This window comes from Oncorhynchus mykiss, chromosome 21, assembly GCF_013265735.2.
Source record: "Oncorhynchus mykiss isolate Arlee chromosome 21, USDA_OmykA_1.1, whole genome shotgun sequence".
In the NCBI taxonomy this organism is placed as follows: Eukaryota; Metazoa; Chordata; class Actinopteri; order Salmoniformes; family Salmonidae; genus Oncorhynchus; species Oncorhynchus mykiss.
This window is the reverse complement of record NC_048585.1, coordinates 63,006,823-63,019,127: the sequence shown is the minus strand read 5'-3', so window position 1 is coordinate 63,019,127 and position 12,305 is coordinate 63,006,823. Positions and strand designations below refer to the sequence as shown.

The window sequence follows — 12,305 nt, the reverse complement described above, 5'->3', positions numbered from 1 at the left end:
CAGCCAGCTACCCTAACCCCACAGAGCCAGAGACCCAACTGTAAACCAGCCCCAGCCAGCTACCCTAACCCCACAGAGCCAGAGACCCAACTCTAAACCAGCCCCAGCCAGCTACCCTAACCCCACAGAGCCAGAGACCCAACTCTAAACCAGCCCCAGCCAGCTACCCTAACCCCACAGAGCCAGATGAGACCCAACTCTAAACCAGCCCCAGCCAGCCAGCTACCCTAACCCCACAGAGCCAGATGAGCCCCAACTGTAAACCAGCCCCAGCCAGCTACCCTAACCCCACAGAGCCAGAGACCAAACTCTAAACCAGCCCCAGCCAGCCAGCTACCCTAACCCCACAGAGCCAGAGACCCAACTCTAAACCAGCCCCAGCCAGCTACCCTAACCCCACAGAGCCAGATGAGCCCCAACTCTAAACCAGCCCCAGCCAGCCAGCTACCCTAACCCCACAGAGCCAGATGAGCCCCAACTCTAAACCAGCCCCAGCCAGCTACCCTAACCCCACAGAGCCAGAGACCCAACTGTAAACCAGCCCCAGCCAGCTACCCTAACCCCATAGAGCCAGAGACCCAACTCTAAACCAGCCCCAGCCAGCCAGCTACCCTAACCCCACAGAGCCAGAGACCAAACTCTAAACCAGCCCCAGCCAGCCAGCTACCCTAACCCCACAGAGCCAGAGACCCAACTCTAAACCAGCCCCAGCCAGCTACCCTAACCCCACAGAGCCAGATGAGCCCCAACTCTAAACCAGCCCCAGCCAGCTACCCTAACCCCACAGAGCCAGAGACCCAACTCTAAACCAGCCCCAGCCAGCTACCCTAACCCCACAGAGCCAGATGAGTCCCAACTCTAAACCAGCCCCAGCTAGCTACCCAGAGACCCAACTCTAAACCAGCCCCAGCCAGCAAGTTAATCCCAGATGAGAGAAGGCTTTGTCTGTGGATTTAGATTATGTCCTGATTCTATCCACACGTCTCATTGGCTAATCCTCATTTCACTTTTCCCGCAGGGCGGAATCTCCTGTCAAGGCGAGGGGAGTCTGCTCACATGAGGTACCATTCTGCCTCTCCCACAGACCACACTGTCCTCACTCTGGTTCACACAGGTACAAACTCCTCCTAAACCCGTCCCCTCAGTGCCTCATCCAATGACAACACGTGTCATTCTCAGCCGCCCACTCGCACTGAGTATGTTGATTACCTTTCCAGGATCAACATACTCTGACCCGTCTGTGTTAAACCTCCCCCTCCCCACGCGGCTGTATCGTATAAACATTGAGTGGAGGATTAGATGCATCCCAGCCAGAATCTCTCCTGTGGTGACAACACACACACACTAGCATCCACTGACTGTTCAATCTCTGAACCTCGTCCAGAGACACAGGGCTGATATTGACAACACAAACAACCTTTTAGAGAGAGCGTGAGAGAGAGATAGATGCTGAAAGAGAGAGAGAGATGCTGAGAGAAATATGCTGAGAAAGAGAGCGAGATGCTGAGAGAGAGAGAAAGATGCTGAGAGAGAGAGAAAGATGCTGAGAGAGAGAGAAAGATGCTGAGAGAGAGAGAAAGAGAGATGCTGAGAAAGAGAGAAAGAGAGATGCTGAGAGAGAGAGAAAGAGAGATGCTGAGAAAGAGAGAGAGATGCTGAGAGAGAGAGAGAGAGAGAGAGAGAGAGAGGGAGAGAGAGAGAGATGCTGAGAGAGAGAGAGAGAGAGAGAGAGAGATGCTGAGAGAGAGAGAGAGAGAGAGAGAGAGAGAGAGACAGAGAGAGAGACAGAGAGAGAGACAGAGACAGAGACAGAGACAGAGACAGAGACAGAGAGAGAGAGACAGAGAGACAGAGAGACAGAGAGACAGAGAGAGAGAGAGAGAGAGAGAGACAGAGACAGAGACAGAGACAGAGACAGAGACAGAGACAGAGACAGAGACAGAGACAGAGACAGAGACAGAGACAGAGACAGAGACAGAGACAGAGACAGAGAGAGAGAGAGAGAGAGAGAGAGAGAGAGAGAGAGAGAGATGGATGGATGAGAAGGGGACATTGGACTACAATTTAAATAGAGGAACGAGTGCACACTTAGGGGAGGAGCCAGCCTGATCAGCCACCAACCTGTGATTATGCAAGACTACACAGGCTTAGGCCTCTAGCTCATTCACTCACTTCCTCATCACCCCTCCCCCACATCAGCCACAATAATGCTAAATTACCTTGGATTGTAAACTTGTCATGGTCAAAACATATAGATTCAATGGTTGTAAAGATGGGGAGAGGTTTGTCTGTAATAAAGAGATGCTCTGCTTTTTTGACACCACACTCCGCAGGCTCTAGTTTGATCTTATCTGGGTTATTGTCCAGTCGAGTGGTCCAGCGCTGCAAAGAAGGACCTACGCTGAACAAAAATATAAAAACGTAACATGCAACTATTTCTAACATTTTATTGAGTTGCAGTTCATATAAGAAAAATCTGTAAATTGAAAAAAATTCATTAGGACCTAATCTATGGATTTCACATGACTGGGAATACAGATACAGATCTGTTGGTTACAAATACCTTAGAAAAAAGGTAGGGGCGTGGATCAGAAAACCAGTCGGTATCTGGTGTGACCATTTGCCTCATGCAGCGCGACACATCTCCTTCACATAGAGTTGATCAGGCTGTTGATTGTGGCCTTTTGAATGTTGTCCCACTCCTCTTCAATGGCTGTGTGAAGTTGCTGGATATTGGACTGGAACACGCTGTCATACACGTTGATCCAGAGCATCCCAAACATGCTCAATGGGTGACAAGTCTGGTGAGTATGCAGGCCTTGGAAGAACTAGGACATTTTCAGCTTCCAGGAATTGTGTGCAGATCCTTGTGACATCCTTGTGACGTGCATTTTCATGCTGAAACATGAGGTGATGGCGGTGGATGAATGGCACGACAATGGGCCTCAGGATCTCGTCACGGTATCTCTGTGCATTCACATTGCCATCGATAAAATGCAATTCCTTTCACTGTCTGTAGCTTATGCCTGCCCATACCATAACCCCACCATGGGGCACTCTGTTTACAAAGTTGACATCAGCAAAACGCTCACCCACACAACACACGCTCTGTCAAACTGTTGAAATCAGGATTCATCCGTGAAGAGCACACTTCTCCAGTGTGCCAGTGGCAATCATAAGGTGAGTATTTGTCCACTGAAGACGGTTACAATGCCGAAAGGCATTCAGAGCAGAACCCTGGTGAGAATGAGAACGCAGATGAGCTTCCCTGAGACGGTATCTGACAGTTTGTGCATAAATTCTTCGGTTGTGCAAACCCAGAGTTTGATCAGCTGTCCGGATGGCTGGTCTCAGACGATCCAGTAGGTGAAGAAGCCGGATGTGGATGTCCTGGGCTGGTGTGGTTCCACGTGGTCTGGGGTTGTGAGGCCGGTTGGACGTACTACCAAATTCTATAAAATTACATTGGAGTCAGCTTATGGTAGAGAAATTTAAATTATATTCTCTGGTGGACATTCCTGCAGTCAGCATGACAATTTCACGCTCCTTCGACACATCTGCGTTTAATAGACACACAGGCTTGAAGGCGTGATTCCAGGGTAATAAAAGGTGGAGGCACCGAGCTAGTGGTGTCTATTCAGCAGTCTGATGGTAGAAACAGCTGACTAGTGGTGTCTATTCAGCAGTCTGATGGTAGAAACAGCTGACTAGTGGTGTCTATTCAGCAGTCTGATGGTAGAAACAGCTGACTAGTGGTGTCTATTCAGCAGTCTGATGGTAGAAACAGCTGACTAGTGGTGTCTATTCAGCAGTCTGATGGTAGAAACAGCTGACTAGTGGTGTCTATTCAGCAGTCTGATGGTAGAAACAGCTGACTAGTGGTGTCTATTCAGCAGTCTGATGGTAGAAACAGCTGACTAGTGGTGTCTATTCAGCAGTCTGATGGTAGAAACAGCTGACTAGTGGTGTCTATTCAGCAGTCTGATGGTAGAAACAGCTGACTAGTGGTGTCTATTCAGCAGTCTGATGGTAGAAACAGCTGACTAGTGGTGTCTATTCAGCAGTCTGATGGTAGAAACAGCTGACTAGTGGTGTCTATTCAGCAGTCTGATGGTAGAAACAGCTGACTAGTGGTGTCTATTCAGCAGTCTGATGGTAGAAACAGCTGACTAGTGGTGTCTATTCAGCAGTCTGATGGTAGAAACAGCTGACTAGTGGTGTCTATTCAGCAGTCTGATGGTAGAAACAGCTGACTAGTGGTGTCTATTCAGCAGTCTGATGGTAGAAACAGCTGACTAGTGGTGTCTATTCAGCAGTCTGATGGTAGAAACAGCTGACTAGTGGTGTCTATTCAGCAGTCTCGCCCAAGCCTCCCCCATTTCTCCTTCACCCAAATCAAGATATCTGATGTTCTGAAAGAGCTGCAAAATCTGGACTGCTACAAATCAGCTGGGCAAGACTATCTGGACCTTCTCTTTCTAAATTTATCAGCCGCAATTGTTAATAGCCTGTTCAACCTCTCTTTCATATCGTCTGAGATCCCCAAAGATTGGAAAGCTGCCGCGTCCCTTTGATGAGGGAAACACTCTATACCCAAACTGTTACAGACCTACAGTTGAAGTCACCTTAGCCAAACACATTTAAACTCACTTTTTCACAATGTGAAATTTAACCCTATTAACTCTAGTACAAATTCCCTGTCTTAGGTCAGTTAGGATCACCACTATTTTAAGAATGTGAAATGTCAAAATAATAGTAGAGATAATTATTTCTTTCTTTCATCACATTCCCAGTGGGTCAGAAGTTGACATACACTCAATTAGTATTTGGTAGCATTGCTTTTAAAAGGGGTTTAACTTGGGTCAAATGTTTCAGATAACCTTCCAATCTTCCCACAACAAGTTGGGTGAATTTTGGCCCATTCCTCCTGACAGAGCTGGTGTAACTGAGTCAGGTTTGTAGGCCTCTTTGCTCGCACACGCTTTTTCAGTTCTGCCCACAAATTTTCTATAGGATTGAGGTCAAGGATTTGTGATGGCCACTCCAATACCTTGACTTTGTTGTCCTTAAGCCATTTTGCCACAACTTTGGAAGTATACTTGGGGTTATTGTCCATTTGGAAGACCCATATGCGACCAAGCTTTAACTTCCTGACTGATGTCTTGAGATGTTGCTTCAATATATCCACATACTTTTCCTGCCTCATGATGCTATCTATTTTGTGAAGTGCACCAGTCCCTCCTGCAGCAAAGCACCCCCACAACATGATGCTGCCACCCCCGTGCTTCACGGTTGGGATGGTGTTCTTTAACTTGCAAGCCTCCCCCTTTTTCCTCCAAACATAACGATGGTCATTATGGCCAAACAGTTCTCTGTTTGTTTCATCAGACCAGAGGACACTTCTCCAAAAAGTACGATCTTTATCCCCATGTACAGTTGCAAACCGTAGTCTGGATTTTTTTTATGGTGGTTTTGGAGCAGTGGCTTCATCCTTGCTGTGCGCCTTCCAGGTTATGTCGATATAGAACTCATTTTACTGTGAATAGATACTTTTGTACCTGTTTCCTCCAGCATCTTCACAAGGTCCTTTGCTGTTGTTATGGGATTGATTTGCACTTTCGTACCAAAGTACGTTAATCTAGTTCAATTCTCGGGCCGACTCTCTTCTCTGTATACATCAATGATGTTGCTCGTGCTGCTGGTGATTCTCTGATCCACCTCTATGCAGACGACACCATTCTGTATACTTCTGGCCCGTCTTTGGACACTGTGTCAACTAACCTCCAGATGAGCTTCAATGTCATACAACTCTCCTTCCGTGGCCTCCAACTGCTCTTAAATGCATGTAAAACTAAATGCATGCTCTTCAACCGATCGCTGCCCAGACCTGCCCGCCCGTCCAGCATCACTACTCTGGACGGTTCTGACTTAGAATGTGTGGACAACTACAAATACCTAGGTGTCTGGTTAGACTGTAAACTCTCCTTCCAGACTCACATTAAGCATATGCAATTCAAAATTATATCTAGAATGTTTGCTGCCAAACATACCCTCGTAAAACTGACTATCCTACAAATCCTTGACTTCGGCAATGTAATTTACAAAATAGCCTCCAACATTCTACTCAGCAAATTGGATGCAGTCTATCACAGTGCCATCCATTGTGTCACCAAAGCCCCATATACTACCCACCACTGCGACCTGTATGCTCTCGTTGGCTGGCCCTCACTTCATATTCGTCGCCAGACCCACTGGCTCCAGGTCATCTATAAGTCTTTGCTAGGTAAAGCTCCACGTTATCTCAGCTCACTGGTCACCATAGCAGCACCCACCCGTAGCACGCGCTCCAGCAGGTATATCTCACTGGTCACCCCAAAGCCAATTCCTCCTTTGGCTGCCTTTCCTTCCAGTTCTCTGCTGCCAATGACTGGAACTAATTGCAAAAATCGCTGAAGTTGGAGACTCATACCTCCCTCACTAGCTTTAAGCATCAGCTATCAGAGAAGCTTACAGATCATTGCACCTGTACACAGCCCATCTGTAAATAGTCCATCCAACTACCTCATCCCCATATTGTTTTTTTTGCTCTTTTGCACCCCAGTATCTCTACTTGCACATTCATCTTCTGCACATGTATCACTCCAGTGTTAAACTGCTCAATTGTAATTATTTGGCCACATTTGCCTATTTATTATTTATTGCCTTACCTCCCTAATCTTACCTCATTTGCACACACTGTATATAGACTTTTCTATTGTGTTATTGACTGTGCGTTTGTTTATACCATGTGCAACTCTGTGTTGTTGTTTGTGTCGAACTGCTTTTCTTCACCTTGGCCAGGTCGCAGTTGTAAATGAGAACTTGTTCTCAACTGGCCTACCTGGTTAAATAAAGAATGTAAAAGTCCTCCAGTTGTTGCCATGATGCTCTTGCCTGTGTCTGAGTGATTGAAGCGGAGAGAACAGGGCATGGCTTGGCCTTCCTGCGACACCTGGTTTTGTAGGTGTGCACCCAATGGTGCGTTCGGCTGCATGCATCACCCCCTGACTGTATGCGTAACTGACAACGTAGTCCAAGAATATTAATTAGTACACCATAAACGTAGTCCAAGAATATTAATTAGTACACGGTAAACGTTGTCCTAGAATATTAATTAGTACACCATAAACGTAGTCCTAGAATATTAATTAGTACACGGTAAACACAGTCCAAGAATATTAATTAGTACACCATAAACGTAGTCCTAGAATATTAATTAGTGCACGGTAAACACAGTCCTAGAATATTAATTAGTACACAGTAAACACAGTCCAAGAATATTAATTAGTACACCATAAACGTAGTCCTAGAATATTAATTAGTACACGGTAAACACAGTCCTAGAATATTAATTAGTACATGGTAAACGTAGTCCTAGAATATTAATTAGTACACGGTAAACGTAGTCCTAGAATATTCATTTGTACTCCATAAACATAGTCCTAGAATATTAATTAGTACACGGTAAACACAGTCCAAGAATATTAATTAGTACACCATAAACGTAGTCCTAGAATATTAATTAGTACACGGTAAACACAGTCCTAGAATATTAATTAGTACATGGTAAACGTAGTCCTAGAATATTAATTAGTACACGGTAAACGTAGTCCTAGAATATTCATTTGTACTCCATAAACATAGTCCTAGAATATTAATTAGTACATGGTAAACGTAGTCCTAGAATATTAATTAGTACACGTAGTCCTAGAATATTAATTAGTACACGTAGTCCTAGAATATTAGGTCTCTCTGGGTTTTTTCTCAGTATTTAGTCAGTACAGAACCTTCCAGTTATATTGTTCTTATTTGAAAATGTTTGTAGTTTTGTCTTTGAGCTGTTCTTGTCAAATTAATGTTCCGTATTATGTCATGATTCATGTGGACTCCAGGAAGAGTAGCTGCTGCTTTCACAACAGCTAATGGGGATCCTAATAAAAAAGCAAGTTGGATTGAACGGTAGAAAACAACCAGAATGGGGGATGTGTGTGTGTGGTATGGTTGCAGTATTTAAACCATATCTGTGATTGTGCACATTGTACTGTGAAGTGCAGGCACTAGTTGCCTTACTTCTCTATTCTGAGCAGAGAAACTGGGAAGGTGTGGAGCCTGTCATTGAGCCGGCATGACTGACAGGAAAGTGATACTTTCACAAGTCCAACCTGGGGTCCATCCATATGCACACACTACTCTGGGTGGCCTCTCTATCACACTGTGGGGTATTTGGCACTCTGCTGCTACTAAACCTGCCCCCACCCCCCCACACACAGCACAATAGAGAAACAGCTCTCTCTCAAAAACAACACCTTCCACCCAACAGAAACATGACGGTCAAATCCACCCACTGTACTAGAGGGGGGTCTAACACACACACCACACCACAGACAGACCCACAAACAGACCCAAACACAGACCATACCTGTCGTCCCCTGGCAGATGGACAGCCTCCCCGGAGCCGAACATGGACCAGGCCGAAGAAGTCTGGATGGGAATCAGACTGGGTAGGAAAGTACCATCTCTACCCTGTAGGGGGGGCCCAGGGGAGCTGGGCTGGGAATGAGACACTCTCAACAGAGACTAGAGAGTGGATATGGGGAGAGAGAGAGGGGGAGAGGGAGACCCCGACACAGAGAGAGAAAGATCCCAACAGAGAGAGAGAGAGAGAGGTGGAGAGAGACTGACAGAGGGGAGAGAGAGACCCCGACAGAGAGAGAGGGGGAGAGAGACCCCGACAGAGACCGACAGAGCGAGAGAGAGAGAGACCCCGACAGAGAGAGACGGGGAGAGAGACCCCGACAGAGACCGACAGAGCGAGAGAGAGAGACCCCGACAGAGAAAGAGACAGGGGGAGAGAGAGACCCAGACAGAGAGAGGGGGAGAGAGAGACCCAGACAGAGAGAGAGGGGGAGAGAGAGACCCAGACACAGAGAGAGAGGGGGAGAGAGAGACCCAGATAGAGAGAGGGGGAGAGAGAGACCCAGACACAGAGAGAGAGGGGGAGAGAGAGACCCAGATAGAGAGAGGGGGAGAGAGAGACCCAGACACAGAGAGGGGGAGAGAGAGACCCAGATAGAGAGAGGGGGAGAGAGAGACCCAGACAGAGAGAGGGGGAGAGAAAGACCGACAGAGAGACCAACAGAGGGGAGAGACAGAGAAAAAAAAACAGTTATGAAATATTTTCATGTTGGAATTTACAAGAATTGAAGTCCTCTGCTTTTGGGCTAAATAGCAGAAACGCAGACTTCCTGAAATAAATTGATGTTGATATTGTAGTACTACAGGAAACATGGTGCAGAGGTGAAGCAACAACCTTTCCCTCCCCACATACCCCCCAGAAACAACTATGACAAAGTGAAAAACTCAAATGGAGCACTGCTCCTGAAGCTCTGTGGAACACTGGGTCTGTACATAGTCAATGGTAGGCTGAAAGGGGACTCTTCTGGTAGGTCCACCTTCAGCTCTTCCCTTGGCAGCAGCACTGTAGACTACTTCCTCACCGACCTAAACCCAGAGTCTCTCAGAGCCTTCACAGTCAGCCCACTGACACCTCTCTCAGAGCCTTCACAGTCGCCCACTAACACCTCTCTCAGAGCCTTCACAGTCAGCCAACTGACACCTCTCTCAGAGCCTTCAGTCAGCCCACTAACACCTCTCTCAGAGCCTTCACAGTCAGCCCACTGACCTCTCTCAGAGCCTTCACAGTCAGCCCACTGACACCTCTCTGAGCCTTCAGTCAGCCCACTGACACCTCTCTCAGAGCCTTCACAGTCAGCCAACTGACACCTCTCTGAGCCTTCACAGTCAGCCAACTGACACCTCTCTCAGAGCCTTCACAGTCAGCCCACTGACCTCTCTGAGCCTTCACAGTCAGCCCACTGACACCTCTCTGAGCCTTCAGTCAGCCCACTGACACCTCTCTCAGAGCCTTCACAGTCAGCCCACTGACAACTCTCTCAGAGCCTTCACAGTCAGCCCACTAACACCCAACCATGAAGCATCACGGCCCAATAAATGACATGGTACTAAACAGGCCTATAGATGGAGTGAGAACAGACATCTACCAAAAAGCAATTAGTAGCCAAAAAAAACAATCTCTCCTGGACAACTTTTTAGCCTTAACATTCTCCTACAGAACTGAAGGTGTAAATTTGGCCATTTGGAACATACACTTTATATCTGACAAATTATCCTCCTTGGATAATCTAGACACACAAGAGGAAACCAAAGAGAATAGAGAATGAAAAATGGTTCGATAATGATTGGAGAAATCTAAAGAAGTCATTGAGAAATATATCTAATCAAAAACATAGAGAACCAGACAACAAAAATATAGGCCTTCAATATGGAGAAACACTGAAACAATACAAACACACCCTAAGAACAAAGGAACAGCACATTAGAAATCAGCTGGATGGAGTTGAGGAATCCATAGACTCAAACCACTTCTGGGAGAATTGGAATAAATTAAACAAACCTCATCATGAGGAATTGGCTATCCAAAATGGGGATATGTGGAGAAATCACTTTGCAAACCTCTACAGCAATATAACAAAGAGCCCAGAACAAAAAGATACACAAGAACATTTACAAAACTTTGAATCAGCAGTCAAAGACTATCAGAATCCTGTGGATACCCCAATTACAGAATAAATATTTGAAAAACTATGCACTCTCCAACCCAAAAAGGCCTGTGGTGCTGATGGCATTTTAAATTAAATGATCAAATATACAGACCACAAATTCAAATTGGTTATACTCAAACTCTTCAACATCATCCTCACTGCAGGTATTTTCCCCGATATTTGGGGAAAAATTAAAAATAAATAAAAATGGAGACAAATTTAACCCAAATTAGAGAAATTTGCATTAACAGCAATTTAGGGAAAATTCTTTGCAGTATCATAAATAGTAGACTACATCATTTCCTTGATGAACACAACATCCTGAGCAGAAGCCAGCTTGGATTTTTACCAAATCACCACAGAACAGACCCCACTTATACCCTCCACACTAACAGACAAACAAGTCAACCACAACAGACCAGATCAAGTGTCTGCTGTACGCAGATGACCTGGTGCTACTATCTCCCACTAAGGAGGGTCTGCTGTCTCCCACTAAGGAGGGTCTGCTGTAGACAGATGACCTGGTGCTACTGTCTCCCACTAAGGAAGGTCTGCTGTCTCCCACTAAGGAGGGTCTGCTGTAGACAGATGACCTGGTGCTACTGTCTCCCACTAAGGAGGGTCTGCTGTACACAGATGACCTGGTGCTGCTGTCTCCCACTAAGGAGGGTCTGCTGTACACAGATGACCTGGTGCTGCTGTCTCCCACTAAGGAGGGTCTGCTGTACGCAGATGACCTGGTGCTGCTGTCTCCCACTAAGGAGGGTCTGCTGTACGCATATGACCTGGTGCTACTGTCTCCCACTAAGGAGGGTCTGCTGTCTCCCACTAAGGAGGGTCTGCTGTCTCCCACTAAGGAGGGTCTGCCGTCTCCCACTAAGGAGGGTCTGTTGTCTCCCACTAAGGAGGGTCTGCTGTAAACAGATGACCTGGTGCTGCTGTCTCCCACTAAGGAGGGTCTGCTGTCTCCCACTAAGGAGGGTCTGCTGTCTCCCACTAAGGAGGGTCTGTTGTCTCCCACTAAGGAGGGTCTGTTGTCTCCCACTAAGGAGGGTCTGCTGTAAACAGATGACCTGGTGCTGCTGTCTCCCACTAAGGAGGGTCTGCTGTCTCCCACTAAGGAGGGTCTGCTGTCTCCCACTAAGGAGGGTCTGTTGTAAACAGATGACCTGGTGCTGCTGTCTCCCACTAAGGAGGGTCTGCTGTAAACAGATGACCTGGTGCTGCTGTCTCCCACTAAGGAGGGTCTGCTGTCTCCCACTAAGGAGGGTCTGCTGTCTCCCACTAAACAATATAATGATATTCCAAAAAAGGTCCGGAAATCAGGATGACAAATATAAATTCTATTTGGACACAGTTCTATTAGAACACACCAAAAACTACACAATCTAGGACTAAATATCAGCAACACAGGTAGCTTTCACAGGGCTGTGAACGAGCTGAGAGACAAAGCAAGAAGAGCCTTCTATGCCATTAAAAGGAACATTAAAATCAAAATTCTAATTAGAATATGGCTCAAAAGTTTCCAATCAGTTATAATGGTCATCACAGACAAACCTGGCTGCCCAGAGAGCACAGTCTGGCTATAGAGACCGGTCGTCACAGACAAACCTGGCTGCCCAGAGAGGACAGTCTGGCTATAGA

The 12,305-nt window shown here is 46.5% G+C and overlaps 1 protein-coding gene across 5 annotated transcripts in view; it reads right to left on the bottom strand.

Moving 5' to 3' along the window:
• The window catches only part of LOC110500813 (TSC22 domain family protein 4), a 59,569-nt gene that overhangs the window by 31,556 nt on the left and 15,708 nt on the right, over positions 1–12,305 (bottom strand). For all 5 annotated transcript variants that reach the window (XM_036958397.1, XM_036958396.1, XM_036958394.1 and 2 more), the window contains exon 4: positions 8,459–8,616. In XM_036958397.1, coding sequence (XP_036814292.1) covers positions 8,459–8,616 — 158 coding nt within the window. The remainder of the gene's footprint in view (positions 1–8,458; positions 8,617–12,305) is intronic.